The sequence below is a fragment of the Cyprinodon tularosa genome, unplaced genomic scaffold (genome assembly GCF_016077235.1).
Source record: "Cyprinodon tularosa strain WSP-4 unplaced genomic scaffold, ASM1607723v1 ctg51, whole genome shotgun sequence".
Lineage (NCBI taxonomy): Eukaryota > Metazoa > Chordata > Actinopteri > Cyprinodontiformes > Cyprinodontidae > Cyprinodon > Cyprinodon tularosa.
The window spans coordinates 1,443,221-1,465,718 of record NW_024039241.1 but is presented as its reverse complement, the minus strand read 5'-3'; the positions used below and the strand labels follow the sequence as shown (position 1 = coordinate 1,465,718).

General features: G+C 37.6%; 1 protein-coding gene across 19 annotated transcripts in view; it reads right to left on the bottom strand.

Annotated features, from left to right (window-relative positions):
* The window catches only part of ncam1b (neural cell adhesion molecule 1b), a 126,439-nt gene that overhangs the window by 50,476 nt on the left and 53,465 nt on the right, over window positions 1-22,498 (bottom strand). For all 19 annotated transcript variants that reach the window (XM_038303423.1, XM_038303413.1, XM_038303414.1 and 16 more), the window contains exons 2-6: window positions 13,677-13,751; window positions 12,689-12,898; window positions 9,661-9,804; window positions 6,487-6,624; window positions 5,094-5,211 (exon numbers count right to left, since the gene is read on the bottom strand). In XM_038303423.1, coding sequence (XP_038159351.1) covers window positions 5,094-5,211; window positions 6,487-6,624; window positions 9,661-9,804; window positions 12,689-12,898; window positions 13,677-13,751 — 685 coding nt within the window. The remainder of the gene's footprint in view (window positions 1-5,093; window positions 5,212-6,486; window positions 6,625-9,660; window positions 9,805-12,688; window positions 12,899-13,676; window positions 13,752-22,498) is intronic.

The window sequence follows — 22,498 nt, the reverse complement described above, 5'->3', positions numbered from 1 at the left end:
AGATCATTGACGTTGTTGCTGAGATGACTTGCAGATAAGTATAGACTTAAGTTCCACTTCTTGTTCTCTGAGGTCAGTGGTGAGAGAGATTTTTAGCATTGTCTCAGTGTTTTCCTGATTTCATGCCTTGTTCTGCCTCTCAACCACTGAGCTTGCCTGTTCCCATCTGAATGTTCTGCCTGAACTCTCTGTGGATTCCTGGAACCCTGGATCTGTCTGTCCCTGTTCAGATCGGAACCCCTGACCGGGCTGCGGACTCCTGCATCTCAGAATCTTCCAGTTCTTAACTGTTTCCCTGATCTGGCTCAGACTTCTACCTGATCACTGGGGCTGCTGCATCTGGTTTCACTCTGCCCGGAGTCTGCCCCATCTCGTTGGCAGTCCATCGGCTGGATCGTGCCTCGCTCTAAGAGGATGGACTAAACCAGAGTTGCCACTGATAGGCAGTGCCCCAGCTGCCCTCGAGTCGCTGCAGATCCACAGCTCAGTGTTCCGTTATGTTCGCCTTTGGATTTTCCAACCATCTGTCTCATCTTGAATATTGGGTCCTAAGTTCTGAGCTCATGACAGTTTGAGTGTAAAATGCACATAAGTAATGTAATGCTGTAAATTATATTTTACTTAGAAAAAAATGATGCTGTCTGCTGTCAAATACAGTGCAGTCAGTAGCTTTTGGAGCCTCTGCTGACAAACGCTGTTGTGGGAGGTTTTGGGCTTAAGTGCAGAAAGCTATAAAAGTTATTCAAATGAACAGCTTTTATCACCTAGATGGCTTCAAAAGTGGCACGAAAATTCTTCAAGCTCCTTTTCTCTTTTAAGTTCTTTGGATAGTGGCAACATTTAACGGGTCATGTCGACTTGAATTCTTTTTTTTTCCATCTTCCACAAGTTGTACATCATTGGAAAACTTAGACCTCACTCTTTCAGGATCTGCAAATAACTCAAAACAAACTGATGGATTTTGCCATGACCTGTCAGATTTGTGATTGATTTCTCTATGATGCTTTCATGACACAAATACACACGACATTTAAATGTTGAGCATAGTAAATTCAAGAACTATGCCAAAATTCAACTCTTTAATATTATCCTGTCAGATTGTACTGTACACACTAGTCTTTCTTAGTTGTTTTTCACTCTTTGAATGTGTATCTTACTAGACAGCAACTTTGATTTGAATATGAACGGATATGTGTGCAAAATTGAATATAAAAAGCTGAATTTCCTAGGTACATGGTCCTTTTTATCAAAGTGATAGCCTGCTATTTTAGCAGTCTTGCCTTCAGTTATGTTTTTGGCAAAGAATGTCCACCTAAGAGGAAGATGTGCTTAAGTTCATGTGTGCCATTTGTCAATATTGTGTAGGATCTATACTAAAATTCTGTGCACACTCAATAGGCCTGTCAAGCTCCAAAGATATGTCAAGCCATGCATACGCACAAAATAAACCCTATATATATATATATATATATATATATATATATATATATTTTTTTTTTTTTTTTTTGATAAATCCCAGCTGTGCGCTAAAGGAACCACTTTACGTCTGGCCCACCACACCCGAACATTCAGCCAAACGTGTCCCATAAAAAGCATCACATGCAGGTCATTTTGAAAATAAATGAGCCAGTTGAATAATGCTATTCCAAAGTTACCATGGGCAATTAAAAGGTGAGCCTGCAAAAAATAAAAAATGCAGTTCAACTATAGCAGAAATAGATGTTAAGTATAAATATGTTTGGTAGCCAGAGTAGTGGCGGGAAAAAATAAAAAGTGTTATTAATTTCAGCAAAGTCTGAAATTAGCTGACTGTATTAGCACTGTCATTAAAAACTGCAGGCAGGATTTTGCTTTGGTGTGGGTATAATATCTCAGCATTTTTGGATAAATTCAAAGAATTATTTGCTCCTAAACGTTGCTTCAGGCAGAGAGTTCGTAATTGTTGATGTTTAACAGCCGGTTGTAAAGAACCACAGAGTGGTTAACAGCTGTAATGAACTAAAATCTTAAATAAACTGTGCCCTGAAACTGTCAATTTTTCACCCTTTCAAATAAATAATTTTCATGGAACTATATTTTCAAATGTATCTCAAGTCTTATATATAAAATGGAACATGAGTTGTCCATATTCCTTTAGTAGAGTCCTTCATGCCACCCTTCAGTTCTTCTCTACATTGTTGTGCACACTGATCTAGTGGGTATGGCTGGTTAGTCTCTCCAATACGGGACTGATTTCTGCATAGATTCAAGAGCAATGCTCTACAGGAGGCTTCCTCAGTTATGGTCCTCTAGGTTCGGTGTCTTGCACCTTATAGGTGTTTATCTGCTTCAACACACCTGAGTCAAATAATGGGGTGATTATTAAGATTCTGAAAAACTTGCCTGCATGCTGATGAGGTAAATCAGCAATTTGATTCAGGTGTGGTAAAGAGACACATCTAGAATGTGGAGGACACCAGACAAGCCTGGTTTGCTGTGTCTGATTGGCTCACTTGCTGTCTTTTTCATGGGTCAAAAATATTGGTGATCTCTGACAATTTGTTTCCTCCTAATTCTCCAGATTGTAACGTCTTTCATTAGAGCAGAGTGTATAACACACTATTACGCATGGGTGTCCCTTCTGTATTAAAACGTTTACAGCACTCAGTATTAATACCTTACACCTTTTAAAATCTATGTGTTGATTTGTGGTACGACTCACTCTGTTGATCACTGGGGAAGGGAATGTGATGGTGAGAAAACAAACATTTCTCCACTTTATTAAGGATTTGAGCTGCTTTTTTATTCCTTGTCCTTATGTATACAGTAGTTGTGGTTAATCAGTGCAAGCACGAATTACAAAGCGATATCAGATCCTTATGATGACATCACTCTATGATAAATGTTCTATATAAATTTAAACTGAACATCTCAGAGAACCTAACCTGGCTTCAATCCTAACCCTTTCCCTCAGAATTATTAAGTGTAATCATTTTCAATATAAGAGGAAGAACAATCAGGTTTGAAAGCAGAAGAAACAATACAGTTAATTTCTGGCTTGAACAGATTACTAAAGCATGAAATCAACAGGCAGACCAACAAGACATGGATGTTTTAATGAACAAATAAATTAGCAATTTAGAGTCGTTTTGACTTTTGCAAGTTCTAAATATAAAACACCTGATTACGTTGTCAGGTCTAAATAATAATAACTGTCTAAGAAGGATTGTGTTGCATTGTATAACTAGCTTTAGCTGCAAATTATTTTTTATGTTTTAGCCAAAACAGTCAGTCTTAAACTGCTATTTATATTGTACTCATCTTCCATTCATGTTTCACATTTTGCATTGGATGATAAACAATTTGGTTTTAATATCTAGAAAGTGAAATGCATGCAATAGCTTTATGATTGGTCAAAATAGTCTGATGACAGTTGCAGAGAGAACAGTTAGCCTGATGCCCATGCATATCATAGTAACAGTGCAGATCTGGACTGGAACTGAAATAAACATGTCTGAATGCTTGGAGAAATGTGGTATTTTGAAACTGATTTTTTTTTCTTTTAAGACATTCTCCAAAGTGGTAATTACAGGGAGACTCAGGAGACCACAGGGTGATTATAAGCATTTGATGTAGCACCAGTTTATGTCTCCACACTGATGCTCAGAAAACTGATTCCCTTCTCCCGGCTAAATAAATCACAACATGCAGCATTTTGTTAAATCGGTGGCAACAATGATCTTCCAAAATCAGACCATTCTTCGGGATGGATACTGTGTTAGACATTTGTGTTCTAGTTTAATGTGCAAATGTAGCCTCATCATTTTTTTAGCAAGTTTCTGATGCATTATCAGCTGCGTGTGATCTTTTTTCCCGGTGCTTTTACTGTACATACTTTAACATAGAACGGACTAAAACTATCAACATCTACAAGCCAGAGCACAACTAAAAAGTAAATGCATAAAAATGAAGTTATATGCCAATTATAAGCTTCCCCTTTTGCATCTTCTATTTGATTATGCCTCCTAATCTTAGTCTGACTTAATCTTCATCTTAATATTTTTCCCTACTTTGCAATCTGTACAGTTTCTTAAGCTAATTAAATGAAAGTTGTTAAAAATAAGCTAGTTTTTTTTTTTTTTTTTTTGCTTTATCTTGTCATGTTACAGAACCGGTACTTTGTCACAAATACTAGTAATCTAGAGGAGGTGTTGTTTTCTGACCTTCTATTTGTCAGTATTTGAAAGCTGGTTTTGTGCTTCAGTGAAGTTTTTAATAGAATGCTGGTCCTCTCTACCAGCACCAGTATAAAGTGAAACTATCAATAAAACACATAAAGTGCAGGATTTTTTGGACTTACTACACTTTGTGACCCAAGATCTAAATAGTCTGCAGTCATCCGCTCTCTTGGAAACAAGATAAATGGAAAAAAGTTTAACAAAGCGGAAGCTTTTCAATGGCTGCATTCAGATACACAGATAATGTTGCTGTTGTTGACATGCTGCTTCTTAGATTTCAGTTTACCTTTGATACCCTGTGATTAAGTTTCCTATGCTATTGAAATGAATAAATCATTCATGATCTCAAATGTCCTTCACATACAAAGACATTTTTTATACTTGTATTAAAGTTTTAACACAAATTTGTATTATTTAGATTTACGCCAACTCATCAAAATTATGCTATTGCTATGAATTTTTAGTATAATTATATTTACCTTACTGTTCTGTATGACAATCAATGCATATCACAAATAAATATAAGGGTTTAGCTTAATACCTTATAGTTGTTCAGGTGTACAAGCTACTTGATAAAATTGTGGGACAAGTTTCTGCTTAATTTGAAGCTAACACATTAAACTATTTAAAGAAAATTTACATAAATCCAAACAGAAAAAAAGGATGAAATTAAATAAATTTTAAATCAAAATCCACCAGGAGGGTGAATAATTATGGATTAACGAGATGTTTTTTGTGTAAAATTTAGGAACACTATTCCTAGATGCAGAAGTATGTGTTAGATGCATTTCTATGCTTTCTAAAAAGACATATACAATACTCATATCTGGAATGAGTAATAATGAATACAGCTCTCCATAAATCTCAGAGATTTACCTTATCCAGGTCACCATGGGTTCTGGGTAGCCGTCAACAGCACAAGTCAAAGTGGCAGGCTGGGCAACATCTGCCGTGGCATTCACCTCTGACTGCCATATTCTGATGGTTGGGAGGACTAATACATACAGAGATTTATAAATGGTTAAACAAAAGAAAAAATAAAGAAATAAAGCTAGATGCATTTATAAACTAATAACTAAATAGATCCAGAAAAGGGTAAATCAGAAAGACAATAGAACATGAAATTCAAGCAATGCAGATGTAAGTGATTTAAAAAGTCTTGAAATTACTTGAAAGAGGCTTCCCTGTAGCTTTGCCATATCTATAGTGAGAGCAATAAAATAAGAGTTTTCAACAATTGGAAATGTGCCAAACAGAGCTAGATGAGGACCCACATTTATCTTTCTACCAGACACAGTGAGTAGGATGTTAAGGAAAATTAAATAATCTCCAAAGCTCCCTATTAGAGGACTGCAGAAAGGTTTCCAGGAGAACCGATATTAATACAATTAAAATATCAGCTGGTTTTGGCAAAAAAAGCTAAAGTGGCAACAATTTAATTGAATGGAGTCGGTCAATGTTTAAGGCACTTAAGCTAGAACGCTGAAATAATTGTTTGGCTTCAGTGTAAACCTGCACAAAATTGCATCATGCCAGCTGTTAGGCAGAGGGGAGGACTTGTGATGCTTTGGGAATGATTTTTCCTAAAGGCTCTATGAACCTGGCTGAAAGGACATTGAAATGAAAACGTGGTGAACTCTACCAGAAAACAGAAAATATTATCTTCATTTGATCTTTTGCGATGTTGATAGAAAAACTCTGTGGCCAAAACAACAAAGAAATAATTCACCAAACATAAAATCAACATTATTCCAAGGCTATCACAGGCTCTATTTTATTGAAAATCAAGAGGGTTGAGCTTAAGATGAGAGTATATGGAAAAATCCACAATGTAGTAGTTTATGTAGTTTTTCTGAGATACATAATGATACTGCAACAAAACATCGGTACATTTTTAAGGCTTTTATCACATCCATAAGTGTGGAGTGTCTTGTAATAATGTATGTAGCTCTAAGCTTGTAAATAGTGTTTTAGATGTAAAAAAGCAAGGAAAACACAACTTGCAGAATGAGAGACAGAATCAGTCACTCTTACACATTCAGAGCACTAATCCAGTGTTGTTTTGTCTCTCAGACATTGCTGGAAATAAGCTTCATTAGCATAGAATATCTTTGATAAGCAGTTGCTGTGGGCAACTGTGTCTATAATGATACCAAACCCTGTCATTCCCCTTTATATCTATGACTTCTTGTGTATCGGGTTACACCTGACACACAAAAACATGCAGGTAGCAAAAAGGAATTGGAAATGATGTGAAGAGGTTGCTAACCATTCACCACTACGCTGATGGGACGCATATCAATCTCGCCGCGTGACATGAGGCGAGCCTCACACACGTACAAGCCCTCATCTGTCTTCTTTATGCCACGGATTTGAAGGTGGTTGTTGCTCAGTACCTTGAAACGAACTGAAATAAAACAGATGATTAATTAATTGATTATTTGGGGAGTTACTCTGACAAGTTTAGAGTATAACTATCATTGCACAGCAGCCACATATGCCAAAAAAGCTTTCCTTTCTAGAGCATATTAACCATATATCATATATGTGAGCTTTAAAACAAACGTGAAAGTCCAAAACCAGATCCATTCAGTCCACCTTATTTAAAGTTAATAAAATGATAGTAAAGTGAATAAAAGGATAATAAACAAGTAATAAAGACAATATAGTAAATTAAACCTTTTAATCAAAGAGGCAACATACATAGTAATTAAACCAAAATATATACTAAGCATAAATTATTTTTATTATTAATAAGCAGATTGGACGACTCATTTACAGTATATACATGTAGATAGATAGATGTAAATAGTTGGATAGACAGACAGACAAGCAGACAGAGACACATATATATACATTTTAATGTAGATTTCTGTTAATGCATAACATAAAGGTGTATAGGTAATGAAAACTTACAATTCAGCCTCTTAAAATTTGAATATTTCCTAAGACCTATTTATAAATAGATACAGTAATAATGGCCTACAGTATAGTATGTCCTTGTGCTGGATAGTATATGCAATGAATTATTGGTTTAGGCTTCCTGTATACTACTGAAGCAGTGTGGTGTGGCATGGAGATGATCAGGCTGTACTACTTGCCCGTTGTTGGAATTGATGTCTCTTATTTTGCTCTTGGCATATCTTAAAGATAATTTTTATTAGGTTTAATTCTATTAGCTGATTTAGTATAATAACAGCCTGATCATCAAACTAGTCAGAGTCCTACGAGGTGACACCCTACAAGGTAATGTAAACATCTCCATAAAGCTCTTTAGCTGAGAAAATCATGACATTTCCTCGGATATTGTTGTGCCGATTCGCAATTTGATAAAACTCTGTGGACCAACAGCAGCAAATGACATGGCTTCACAAATCTGTCAGTCACAGTGGAAATTTCACATAGGACCTCTCGCAAAATCTGTTGCTAATTTCTGTATTTTTCAAGTGATAAAAAAAAGTATAAATTTTAATCTGAACAGAGGAATTTTCCCCGCCAGGCAACAGTTCACTTGTTTTTCTCCTTTTGCTCAGTTAAGACGATTCAGGAGTGGCTTAAAAACTATACAGGGTATTCTGTATAGTTTTTAAGCCGACGTCCAGGACTTGTAAAACTCCTCTAAATCCTCTCTCTCGCAGTGATTCCTTATAATTCTTTTTTTTTTCGCTGAACACATTTTTTATCATATATTTGAATCCAGCACTCAATCTTTGTAGCTTCCATCTATGTGGACCGTGTAAGTGAAAGTTTGCAAATGTCAACTTAGAGGTTTTCCTTGTAGTTGCATTAATTTTATTATATATCTGTATGAAAACTCTTACTGCTTACACTTATTGCTTATATGTAAATTTAAGTTTTGTACAGAACTAAATTTTAAGATTTTATAGATTCAAATAAATGCCACATAAGCTTTGTGGAGCCAGTCTACATTAGCCATTTTATGAATGTTTAGAAATTAAGTGCATGTTTCAAACAACTATTACTTTTGCTTTTTAAGCATTTATGTGAAAATTGAAGAAGATCAAGCATCTCTTATGTTACTTCCTGTCCATTTGCAAGAGGCAGAATCATTTAGGGCCATTACATAAGTGATGATCTTTAAGGTTTCCTCCGTAGGGTGGCTGGGCTCTCCCTTAGAGATAGGGTGAGAAGCTCGGTCATCCGGGAGGGACTCGGAGTAGAGCCGCTGCTCCTCCACGTCGAGAGGAGCCAGTTGAGGTGGCTTGGGCATCTGTTTAGGATGCCTCCTGGACGCCTCCCTGGTGAGGTGTTTTGGGCACGTCCCACCGGGGGGAGGCCCCGGGGAAGACCCAGGACACGCTGGAGAGACTATATTTCTCGGCTGGCCTGGGAACGCCTTGGGGTTCCTCCTGAAGAGCTGGAAGAAGTGGCTGGGGAGAGGGAAGTCTGGGCCTCCCTTCTTAAGCTGCTGCCCCCGCGACCCGACCCCGGATAAGCGGAGGAAGATGGATGGATGGATGGATGGATGGATGATCTTTAAGGTGGTGCAGATATTTATAGTCGGTGATGTAAGCCTTACAGGAGAACATGTTTACTTGTGAATTTGGTATATGTACACTGTCTGAACACATATCCCTTTTCAAAGGTTTTTCAATCCTCTTGTATGCTGCCCACCTGTAGTGTTGTTACAAAAAGGCAGCTTATAGAGGCTCAAACAGGGCTTAGAATAATGATTGCTGCTCAACCCTCTGCAAGGTACAGCTAAAGCCTGATGTTTGAAATGTCCAGTGCTACCAACAGCTCTACAACTTTACAGTTCATATCAATTGATATTATTAACAATTGATATTATGATTTATATTACATGTAAGCATATGCGTATGTGTGTGTTATACATGTCTACTACAAGCTTGAGGCACATAGCAATATGCCCCAAAGCTGCATGAATATTTTCCCTTTCAAATGAAATATGATCCACATAACTGTCATCGGAACTGCTCTAGCAACCCACACAAGCATGTGTTATTGTTTTCCAGTAAGCAAAACCAACAGTAACATTATTAAACTGCCAGTGTCAAATAGGAGTAAGACAGTGGATATTATTTTCAAATTCCAGATTAAATTAAATTTTTCCTTTTGAAGCAGAGATAAACCCAGGAGAAAAAAGGCATGAGCGGTAGCGCACAAGCAATTTCCACTTTGTAACACAGGCATATCGGCATACACATAATTAGGTAGCATTTCTTTGGGTGCCAGCATGTGCCTTAAAACATTTCCATTATAGTTTGTCAGCTCTATATGAGGCAAGGAAATTTTCCTAATTATACTAAATTATTTTTTATAGGTTGTATGAGAATATTTTTCCATACGTGAGTTTCACTTTAGAGACAGCTTTACAAGCATCATATGGATAATCGAAGTACTTGATGATTTAAAAGTCCAATGATCCCAACAGAAAACAACAGGAAGTAAAAACACTTACCATCTTTTTCAAACTGTATTTTTGCTCCTTTATATTTCCAAAAAACAGTGGGTGAAGGTGAGCTGGTGACATCACAGACAATGTTTGCATTGTCTCCTTCAGTAAACTCTTGAGGAGATGGAGCATTTGTGAAGGTTATTCTTTCTACGAGAAAAAGTAAGACAAAATGAATCTTAAACTTTTAATAAAAACCAATAGGGAATTATTCATGGAATAAGAGCAAAGCAGTAAAAACAAAACAATAAACCGTTTCCTGTAGCGTAGTATTCTCTAAATTTGGAGACATTTTTATTCAGCCATCGATGTCACATTTAAACACTCAGTGCTTCTATACTATTCATCTAAAAGTCACAATTAATGTGAGTGGAAAGAATAAAAAAATAAAATTAAATAAATAAAAATAAGAATGAAAATTTTCATAATATAATAGAGTCAAAAGCCATAGTAAAATTGAATAAAAAAACATATTTTCTTCCAATAAAGTATAAGCTGAATAGTGGCAGAAATTGCTTTTTCCTTCTTCTTCTTATTTTTGCTTATTATAGTTTTTTGGTGAGCTAGAAAACATCGCCTAATAAGCCAAATTAAAGCATATAGCCTTGTACATGGCTCCGCTAAACTCCAAAATTTGATTTCAAAACAACAAAAATCACACAGGTATGAAACGATACAGGGGTAAAATTGACAATTCCTTATTCTAAATCTATTTTCATTATCTAAGTGTCATGATCTGGCCTGTTTGCTCTCCCCTAATTAGTAATTCCTCTCACCTGCCCTCTTCCTTCCCAGCCTCATCATATTTTATTCCCCTCACCTGTTTCCTCTGGTTTATATTCAGTTCAGCCTGAGCATTCAGGGCCAGATCATTGCTTGTCTTTCTGTCAGTCTTTCTGTTCAGTTTTTATTTGGTTCATGTCCTGGATCCTAGCTGCCAGTGGAAAGAGGGTTTTAGTGTTTGTCTTGTCTCCTGATCGTCCACTGTTCCTCCCCCGTGGAGTCCTCTGGGTTTTTGGCTTATTATGGGGGGAGGTTCAGTTTTTATCAAAGTAAGCCTGGCTCCAGGGAGGAGACCAGTTTAAAGTCCAGCTTCAAGTTCCGGTTCCTACGTCCTGTCTCAGCTACCCTCTTCCACTGTGCCTGCCTGTCTTCACCTGATCCTGTCTGCTCCTGTGCGTGGCCACCTGGTCATGCTTCTGGTCCCAGTCTGACTCTGAACCCTCCTGGAAGCCTGTGCATGCCTGGAAGTCTGGATCCTGCCACCTGTCTCTGTTCCTGTCTGATCTGGATCCTGCCTGTTCCTGTCTGTTCCTGTCTGTTCTGGATCCCTCACCAGGATCGGCTTCCACCATAACCTCTGGGACTGCAGCACTGGGGACACTCGTGGTCTGGACTGTTAAACCAGGTAAGTGACCAACCCAGATAATCATATATCAGTTTTCTCATGGTCACTTACCTGTGTTTCCTCCCCTAGAGTGTCTGAGATTGGGCGGTGCCCCCCCCCGCCTGCAGTGTCCGCGAGCCACAGCTCTGCTTTTGTTTGGTTTTAATTTTAATAAACCTTTTGAACTTTCCTACTGACTGTCTCTCCTGAATACTGGGTCCATCTGTCCTCGGTTCATGACACTAAGTTTATCAAATAAGCAAAGGATTACAAAACAACAGATTATTAAGCTAATTTTTGCTCTGCTGCCTTTTACCTTTTCAAAACACCACAACATTTATGTCCCTTCATATTTTCTTTACAGCCTGCTGACCAATACTGTGGAATGCCTTTAAAAAATCCTATGTTCGCTATTGCAGATGCAGTGACAGCAATGTAACAACACTGTAAAAAGACTATACAGTGGTAGCCATTCCAAATTTGCCAAATTCCCTTGATGGGCCCTTGGCTGGTCCCCTACAATTCCTTTTTGAACATCAATCTTTGTACTAAAATATTCTGTCATGATTTGTGGACATTCAGATATTAAGAGAAGCCCAATCTCCTGGTCAGACCCTGTAATTCAGTGAAAGGGTGGGGTCAGAGTAAAAAAAATATGCACGCCCAGGAGGACTCGGTCATTTCTATGGCTGGAAGTTGGACGGGATTTTGCTGGGATTTGCAGGGAAGTGGGCTGCCACTAGGCTGGTGCTTGAATGGGAATGGCCATTTTGAATTGCTGCTACTGTAAGTAACAGCACGACATTTTTGAGGAATTTCTTTAAGGTTAGAGATGCTTTGTAAGAATGTGTCAATATAATATGTATTACTATTATTATATATTGATGTTAACATACAAACTACAAATGCTCCTCGTTTTAACTCAGGCAGAATATGGTCACACTTGACAGATTCTTGATGGTGTTCAAGACCTAACCTCAGTTAACTTATGTCCTTGTATTTTTTAAGTGTAACAGTGTGCTCTATCTGCATTTTGCTACTCCTAGTGCTGTTCTTTAACTTGAACATAAGCCTTGCCTCACACTAGCAAATGTTAATTCATGTGCTAAAGTAGTGTGAGAAATTGGAACAAGTCTTAGATTATACTTAATTTCAATCAGTTATATTTTTCTTAATAAAATCTAAACATCCGATATTGCTCTGACAGCAAAAAAGCCAAAAAAAAGCATTTATGAAGTTGCAGTCTTTATATTATGAAGTACCAGACTGCCTACTGTAAATGCTTTACATCTATATGTTATCTATAATGAAGATCTAAAGCAGCCAGAGGACAGAAAAAAGTTGTGTTTATAAACTGGTTTTATTCATATGGACATTTGTTGATGTTAAGCATTCAAGTAAAATAAAACCCATTTCTCAGTGGAACCACACAACACACAGGTTCATTAAACATCCCTTTAATGGCCTTCCAACACTTTACTGAACTAATGAAAAACCCTTGAAAATAAAAAAGTAATGTGTTGCATTTCAGCAGTCAATAGCATATCATGACTTCCACAAACAAGGATTTTTGTCCTTGCATGTTCATATCACTCATTAATTTTAAAGGCTGCCATGCAGCAGAGAGAAAGAGGAAAAAAAACTTACGGAAGATTTTTACTGTGATGGTTGCCTCTGCTTGCTGGTCTCCGTTGGTAGCGACACACTTGTACATCCCGGCACTATCAGTCTTAGCTTTATAAAATGTGAGGGTGGAAGATGACTCATCAGTGCGGGTTACAGTCAAGTCTGGTCTATTGGGGTCTATCCGATCCCCGCTTGGGCCATACCAGTCCAAATGTTTGGCAACGCCTACAACTAAGAACACATAGAGCAGAGCAGGAGATAAGCAAACAGGCATCTGCAGAGGGCTCGCCCCTACAGTAAGCAGAGAAATAGAAGCCAGCCAGCAGATGAAATACTGAATGTAGGTGTATTGTACTTTCTAAATTTTACCTTGAATTTAATAAGGAGTTGAATGACAAGATCACTTGTTTATATGGCAGAATCGAATAAAATGCCTTGCAAAACTATTCTTAACCTTGAACCCTTTCACCTTTTATCACATTTCAGCAACACTTTAAATGTATTTTATTTGTATTTTTTATTACATGTTTATCTATAACTTTTGACAGTGCAGTAATTCAAACTGCATGTTTTTCAGGGTACAGTATGTCTGCCCTTTGCCAAATCACCCAACCACAGTCAGACTCAATAAAAAGTATCAGTAAAAATAGACTAACTTCTTTTACTACATCAGGTTATGTATTTTTTGGGGGGCAGGAATTTGAGTAGGTCATTCTAACACAAAGCATAACAGTGCTTTCTCAATATTCTCATAGACATTTTATTTTATTTATTTTTTGGCCTGTGTCAGATTTCAAAGTGCTTTAAGATAACAGATTTTTGTTTTTTTTTTAGAAAAAGCACAGATCACTACAGCCCTTTAGTCTTTAAAACTACACAGCCAAGGTAAAATGAATGTGTAAAATAAGGGATTCTATGTTGAGTAACAAAACCAAAGCATACTAAACAGGTTTGTTACCTATTTAAATGGTTAATTTTCACATGGAAACAAACAGAAACTCTGACTTACCATCACACATGAAGAATTTGGACTCTCCAAGGCTGATCTCACCAAGAACAGGTGTGATCTGAACTTCGAGTGAAACTACAAATTAAAAGAAAATGATACAATTACAGACTGATTATGAACTAAGTACAAAAAGGTGCATACACTTCTTAGTACTTTGGGACATAAGTAACATAAAGGAATACAATTAACTTCATTATTTAAGGACTAATTAGTCCTATACATAGTGACATAATAATTTTCAATATGTACTGAAAAAAAGAAACAACTGAATACCTTCCAAAGCCAAGATTTTAAAATTTTAATATTCTTCTACTGTCAACAAGAACAATAGCACTTTTTAATTTTGTATAATTGTAGGAGCTTTCTTATAAAAAAAACTAACAATTGGAAACTACACATGTTTTACTTCATTTTAAATAGCCTTTTTTTTTGAGGCAATCATCTTAAAGTCATCTGGCAGAAAATAGAGTTCAGAGGAAGAAGAGAAGACAAGCAGCAAAGTTAAATGCCATCAAGTGACAGATGAATTGAGGACCAACGCGTCAGTAATTTACCCTTGTGTCATTGTAGCACCCATTTTACCTTTTTTTAAGATTAATTTACTTAATAAAGTGGAGAAAAGAAAAGAAAAAGTCTGTTATGATTAAAGGACCATAGCTCCCCATTCCCAGTGGAAAGTTATGGTTTTTTAGCCTGACGTAGTCCGACTCAATTCTAGTCAGAATATGAGTCTGATACTGCTCCATAGAGCTGTGATTATGGGGCGTGTTTTGAACGAACCAGGAAAAAAAATGCCTCTGCACTCAATTGGATAGACCTACAACCAATAAGAGCAACAGAGTGCGTGACGTATGTTAAGCGAGGCATAGTTGTTGTCCACAAAAATCAAAGCGTGCAGTTGCACACCTATAATAAGAAGATGAGACTTGATCGCGTTTCTCTGTTCCTCTTTTAAAATTTATTTGCTGTCGATATCTTCTAGAACAGACCTAATAGCAGAATCTACTCACCTAAACTCTCCAGCGGCAGCCATTATTGTTGTCACCCAAGCGCGCATTGGTCACGTGGTTCATTACGTTACTGTTTGTCATCTGTCCATCATCGTATAAAGCCCGCCCTGACAATTTGATTGGATCGCCTGACATTGGGCGATAATACTCGCGCTACTATGGAGCAGAGCCAGACCGAACTTCCCCGACCTCAAACTTTGTGGGCGGGACTAAGTTCGGAATGGCACCCAGGCTAATGGTTTTTGCCCAACAGGTAGAAATCTTTACATAGGCGGAACTGCATACATATTTTGTATTTTTCCCAGACAGAAAAGGCCAATGAGTACAAATCTATAGAAACCAAAGACCATGCACATAAATAACAGCCAATTCTGGCTCCTGCAGGCCTGCTACAGAAACAAGAGGAACAATCCCTTCCTTGCTATCGCCCACAGTCTTGTCCTCTCAAGAAAAATAACAAGTTATCATAGCAATTAATCAGCTCCTGACACACAGAATGAACTGGTGCAGCTGGGGAAGAACTGCAGCTTTGTCACAGAGTGTCAAAAGAAAAGAAATGTTTAGCAGCTTTAACATATTTAGTCACCTGCAAACAAATATACTTTTATTTAAAAATAAGTAAAAGTACCTATTATTCATGTGAACTGTAGCAGAAAAAATAAGTAATTGAATAATTGTGCTCGATTTTTAAACTATACAAACTACAGTATTTATTATTTCAATAATAAGTTATGTGTTTAGTATTAAACTGAAAAACCTGTCTCCATCATATACTTCATATATTTGCTTGGCCAAATTATGTGTAATGTAATGTAACCCTGCACCTCCACTTCATGCTGCTGGGCACTGCTGTCAGCTGGCTTTAAATAGTCTCCTAAACATTCCCTTGTTAGAAAGAATAACATATGAGACTGTCTGAAAACGGGGAAAAGTCATGGAGGGCAAATTACCAAACACATTCCTTCAAATTAAGCAGCGCTATATTAAAACTGCCGTTAGTAAATTATGAGTAATATGTCTGCAGGCTGGTTACCAGAGCAAACAGGATGACTTATTGGGCAGATAAAGTAATTTTCTTTGATTTGTTTTAGCTTTAAAGAGAAGAATGACAAAAACTTTTTATTATTGCACAATTCCCACTAGGAAAATACTGTGAAGTGTATTCATTTTATCTCTTTACTTTGGTTTTCCTCATTGGTTTTGAAAACAAAAACAACAGAAAAATGTTTTTCAAATGTAAAAATAAATATTTTGTAAAATTATACCAAAAATAGAGACAATTGCTGAACCATTTTCGAATAAACTGAGCATCCAATTGCCTCAAATTCCCTGTAGGTCCATTTGTGGTTGCCATAATCTGGCTGACTGAGCACCACAAGCAGCGACAATTTTAATTTTTGTATTTCTTAAAAACAAAATACAATACAATATTATGGGTTTTAGTCACAATGCAACAGTTTCACGATGGCCAATGTCAATCATGGCAAGTTAAGTCAAATGAAGTCCTGACTCATTAAGCAAAATAGGACATGGAGTACAACAACTTTTCTTTCTGAACCTGTCCCCAAATTAAATTTAAGTGAAGGAAATTGTGCATTGCAATAAACTAAAAGAGATACAATAAGAGAGATACAAAGAGATAAAAGAAATACAATCTCATTTAAGTAACAAAAAATCCACCTCTAAATTATTATTATTTTAGTGATATACCTTTCCAGTTTATTTTCCCCCCAATAACTGAGCCTTAACCCTAACGACCCACTTTGGGAACTACAGATTTAAAATATAACAATCCCTTTATCCTTTATTTTCTGATCTGTAAAATATAGTATCCCCAAGTTTCCTAAGTATACTCAACCTAACAAGGTGCATTTTATTCAAACCCTTACATGTCCATAAATTAGTTTTAAGTAAGGCATTCAAATTTTCCAGCACACTGAAATGTTAAAAAGGATAACAATAATCAATGAATCTCCTTATCATTTTTAAACAACACACTGACAAAAACACCTTAACTTAGTGCAACATTCATGTACTGGAAAAAAGATTACTTAATTTAGAGCATTGAAAATCTGAGTGTTTGACAAAACAGAAACGATAAAACATGTGTCGCACTTAAACAGCGTGCTGCAAATTATAGGCCTGAAGCCATAAAACTTATCACTACAACTGCTTTACATTCTATGACTGAATTAAAATAACAGTGGTTTACTAGCGACCATTTCCACTTTAATCTATAACAGACAGCAATTTAAAGCAAGACCTATAGCTAAGAATTGACTTGAGGCAGATGAGCACTTTTGCTTTCACCCCGCCAGTAGACAGAGAGCAACCTTTGAAGGTGATAGGGAAACGTCCAGGTTCAGATGGATTCCCAAACGACTGGTCTGTCAAGCAGAATCGACCAATGGTCACTAAAATGCAGGGACCTTACCATGGCTGCAGGTGGATCAGAGCAAATTGTCACTGGGTCTCTATGATACCAGACTGCCTGCTGGTACCTATGAGAGGTACCAGCAGGCAACATACTCACGCTCTCTTGGTGAGACCCTGAGCAGAAGTGAGTTATTGTTGGGATCCTGAGGCTTGCCCACCAGAGGGCGCAGAGGATCCTCTTCTGTTATATGTTTTCTGTCAGGAACTGGGGTTACTGTTGGGATCTGGAGATCTACCATCTGTCTCCAGCAGAGTGCGCTGTGGGTCTCCTGGGCTGGAGCCTCTAGCACACCTGAAGCTCATCAACCCATCAGGAGACCTTCCTACAAAAGCAGCAGTCAGACCTTCCTTCGACGCTGCAGTGTTGACCAAGTTTGGTTAGCAAAACCTAAGCCTCTGTTAATCTAGTGAATCACAGTAGACTCTAGAGAGAAACTGGATTCTAACCTGCCTCTGTCTTCTTTACTCACAGAAAGCCTGACTGAAGTCTGAAGCTCTGGATGAGCTTTACCTGGAAACGTGCCTGCCTGCCCAAGTAAGCTAAACCTGAAGATCTCAGTCTGGATTCCTCCTTCAGCTCTCAGGGAAGAGCAAGGAAGCTAAACCTGAAGATCTCAGTCTGGATTCCTCCTTCAGCTCTCAGGGAAGAGCTAGGAAGCTAAACCTGAAGGTCTCAGTCTGGATTCCTCCTTCAGCTCTCAGGGAAGAGCTAGGAAGCTAAACCTGAAGGTCTCAGTCTGGATTCCTCCTTCAGCTCTCAGGGAAGAGGCAGGAAGCTAAACCTGAAGATTTCAGTCTGGATTCCTCCTTCAGCTCTCAGGGAAGAGCTAGGAAGCTAAACCTGAAGGTCTCAGTCTGGATTCCTCCTTCAGCTCTCAGGGAAGAGGCAGGAAGCTAAACCTGAAGATTTCAGTCTGGATTCCTCCTTCAGCTCTCAGGGAAGAGCTAGGAAGCTAAACCCAAGTCTGAGACTCTCTTGCCAGAAGCTAGACGCTGCTGCTGCCGAGTTCTCTGCTACTTCCACATTCTCTGGACCCAACCGGTTTCCCCTCTCAAGGATCTATCAGAACTTCTTCAAGGTATAATCAGAATTCAACTTATTTCATCAAGCCATCTAACTGCCTGGCTAACCAAACTCTCATCTCTTCAGATATCAGTGAAACCAGTCCCGGACCTGCACCAGAACCAGTCCTCCTTAACTCTGTGTGTTGTCCTAAATAAACATTGTTAAATTTTCCTCTGTCTCCAGTTTGGTGTTCTGCATGTGGGTTAAGTCCATTGATCCAATCATGACAGTTATGTAGACTATGAACACTAAAGGCCAAGTCCCTTTTGACAAGCGCAAAGAATTTCCTCTCCTATCGACTCATGTTTGGTTTCGTCACATGGACTGGACGTCTTAGTATAGGAAGCAAGAAATGCTGACAGTTGAACCCTGTTAAAAAAAACAGGGGCTTGTAGTGTGTGAGAAAGCTGTACACAACCACACAAGAGTCTGGCATCTCCTCATGCTGGTCACCAGCTTTGTCACACACTGCGGGGATACAGCGTCACTTCCCTCAACAAGTATAAAATAACGACCCCCCTTTCAGATTATAGACCAGCATCAGGTATTGCAGGCTAAGAAAGAACCTAAATGACTGCCCATTCCTAAGGTGCAAACCCGTTCGTCCGGTTCAATTTGCATGTTTTCTAAGCCAAAACAAGGCTTTCTTTTTGGTTCACTCTATGAAGCTTCGAACGTAACGCTATTTCTGACATTTTGAATTGGAAAAGGCTTCCTGGATGGAAAGCAAAACGTCTTCAAACTTGGAAACAAAGTCCAGTGTAGGGCTGCAACTAACGATTATTTTAAAAATCGATGAATCGGCCGATTATTTTTTCGATTAATCGGACAAAAAATATTTTTTTATATTAACCTCTTTATTCCAAAATAAACATTTTAGACAGAACAAACAAGCACACAAGTACAGCTTGCTCATTAACTGCACTGGTGCAATATGAAAAATAAATGTTTGTGTTAAAAGTACGCAAACTTACATGAGAAATGTACCTGTATATCCACAAAATATAGGGTACTTTGTTTCATAAAGAGCAAAAAAAGACATTTTTGTTTTTAAAAGCCCCTAAGGGGTTCAAACAATAGGCCCCCCCATTTCAACAAATGAGGGTTTTTTTAGACTGGAAGAGTTCTGCCTTTTAAGACAGGAAAGTATAGCAGTTAAAGTTTCTACTTGAGAAAATACTTAACCATAGAGATAAAAATAGCCCTGTGATTTAAATTATAAATTGTATTTGGAAAGAAAATGAGAGAACTACTGTAGGGGTGCTAAAAAACACATCCTCCAAAGACAGATATTTACATGGGAATGTAGCCTATAATTAATTGACATATTACTGATCTTGCTGGATTTTATTCTGCTGTACTTCCATAAATTGCAGGATCTTCTTTACTATATCTTTGCCAGAAGATTTAAACTTTAAAAGCCTTGCCCTCATAATTTGAAAGTTCATTTATTTATAAAGAAAATAGAAACGCCGCTTAAGCTAATTCAAATAAAAGTAAAATAAGTAGCCAACCTTATCACTGTCTGTAACCTACTAACAAGGTAAGGAAGGCATCAGATGAGCTACCTGAGAAACTAAAGCTACGTTTCCCCACTTTAAAATGAAACAAACATGGTCGCTCACCCTGCTGATAAGCTCTCTTCACTGCCATCGAAGGCTCCAACGTGTTTCCTTTTCAGGTGCTGCATCATAACAGTGGTGCTTCCGTGCCATGGTATTTGTTATAGCTATGACTTTTTTCGCTTTACAAAGCGCAGGCTGTCTGCGAATTGAGACGCAGCTTGCGTTAGAACAGTTGACTTTACTGCCTTTTGAAAACAGCCTTTGCGCACCTGTGCTACCTTTGCACTACCGTATTTTTTTCTTCCCGCGTTTCAATCAAGTGGCAGTGATGACGACGGCGGCGGATGACGCATTAATCGCACGACACAACTAATCGATGATGAAATTCGTTGCCAACACTTTTAAAAGTCGATTTTTTATCAATTTTATCGATTCGTTGTTGCAGCCCTAGTCCAATGGATTGTTTTTTTTAACCTTTTCTCTCAACAAGGTTTCCTAGAAAATCAGCCATCTTGGTTGGGTTGGTACTCTGCAAAGAACCCCAGGGCCAAGCTAATCCCAAAACCGCTTAATGGGGTTAAGTTCAAGACTGCTGACAGCCCATTTCTCAGCTCCCAAATCATGGTGGTAGTCTCTAACAAACACTTCTCAGAGAGGGCGAGAGTTGTCATCTAGGAGAAGAGTGTTCTGGCATCTCATTAAGGACACTTCAGACTGTAGGAAAGGTATGATGGAAAATTTCAGAGGTAACATGTACCTGGTTTCAGCCTTATTGCAGCATAGAAACTATTAAACAGATAACACATAAAGGTGACATGTGAATTGTTTAGAATCTCACATTTTTTTCTTTCAGATCCCCTGAATAATTTAATTTTACAGTATGTCATAAATTCATACAAGACTAAGCGAGGCTTTAAACCTTTTCAACTGTCTCACCACACTGCTCTTTCCATTAAAAGCAACAATGCAAAACCATCACTAGACTATATGCATACAAGCTGACAGAGGGAGGAGGGTTCCACAGGGACTTTCCAACACATGAACTCTATATCCTTTTCCCACTCAATCACTAAATGTTTTTCTCTTTATGGAGCTGAGTTCTTTAAAACAATAGCATCACACCTGCAGTCTGAGAGTCCATCCAATTAAATCAGTGTTAGTCAACCACTAATTGGCTCTCTCCTAAATGAAGGTAGAGCAGGATTTCCTCTTCTCTAAGACCTATGGAGGTTTTCTAATTGCCCTCCACCAAACAGCTCACCTTCCCAACATTAAAGAGAACTGTACAAGATCCTGCAGCTCAAGTCTTGTTAAAGGCCAGAGACTCATTCAAATGATGGGGTGGCCAAATTACAAAAAAGCCATTGTGAGGTCTGGAAATTCAATCTGCATGTGAACTTCTGGTAGGCGATCTGTTTGAAACACAACACTTGCACACTCTTCCATTTTAAAGCTACCACTACTGACAACTAATAGCACCAAGCCGAGAGGAATATAATTAGTTATCTACAAATGAAGTAGCTTGCTGAAAAAGTTTAGGTCCTGGTAGTCATGTAATATATATTAAACTAATGCCTAAACCAATTTGCGTAGTAATCATAATGTACCATTTAAGCTATACTTTGTGACAACATGAGATCCCTCAACACAATATTGTCTTTCATTAGATAATATTGTTAGAAAAAAAAAACAATATGCTCCTGGGATCAAGAGTAAAATATCACTGCACAAGGAGATACACATATTCACATAAAAAAAGGCAAATCCATTATAATGAAGCAATGTAAGAAATGTTACAGTGGACTTTTTACAGATTCATGTTGAACAACAATGTGAGCGTATTTTAAAAATATTATGTGGTAACAATACCAGGGATTAGGTTAGGGTTATGTTAAGATTAAGGATTCGGTTAGGGTTAGATAGTATTTCTAACTAGAAGTAAAATTAATTTCTTTTTCTCCTTTAATATTATGTAGGATCCCTGAACAAAGCAGTTTTGGCGTAAACAATTACTATGACCCTACTTTGAAACATTTTGGGTGTGTTGAGAATTAATGGAGGTAAATCCAGCTGTTTAGAGCTTTATCTTGCTGTAGATAAAATTATGGCTCCTTCTCAGCAAGATCGGGCTGGGTTTATGACTGATAAGAAATCTTTCAAATTAATTTGTTTTTCATTTCTATTCTTTATTTGTATACAACCTCAACTTGTAGTTGTAACTGTTAGCAGTTCCTTAGGGATTTGCCTAAGGCTTACACTTGAGATAAAAAGAAACATCTCAAATCATGAAGCTGACACCACCATGTTTTGCTATAGTTCTGGTATCCTTAGATGACATATTAGGTCTCCAGTAGGTAAACATTTAATATTCACAGGATTTCCAAGCATCCAAGCTGCTAATGCCTTTAACTGAAGAGAGCTGAGAGACCGAAAGAAAAATAAACAATTCAAGCGGAAAAACAGTGACCTAGATATGGGAGAACATGTAATCTCTCTGCAATTAAACTTGGCATTTCTTCCACAATTTTCAAAAGAATCCTTAAGAGTCCCCATCGAAAAACCATCAGCATTGACTGGATATAATTCAATAAACCAAAGCTGCTACAAAGAAATGCGTCATAAGAAAAAATTAAGGTATTCAAAATGGTTTGTCTAAAAATTAGATTTTCTTCATTAGTAAGGGTTAATAAAAAATCTGAACATTTAGGGAAAAATAAAATAAACTTGGCATAACTGATTTAAAAA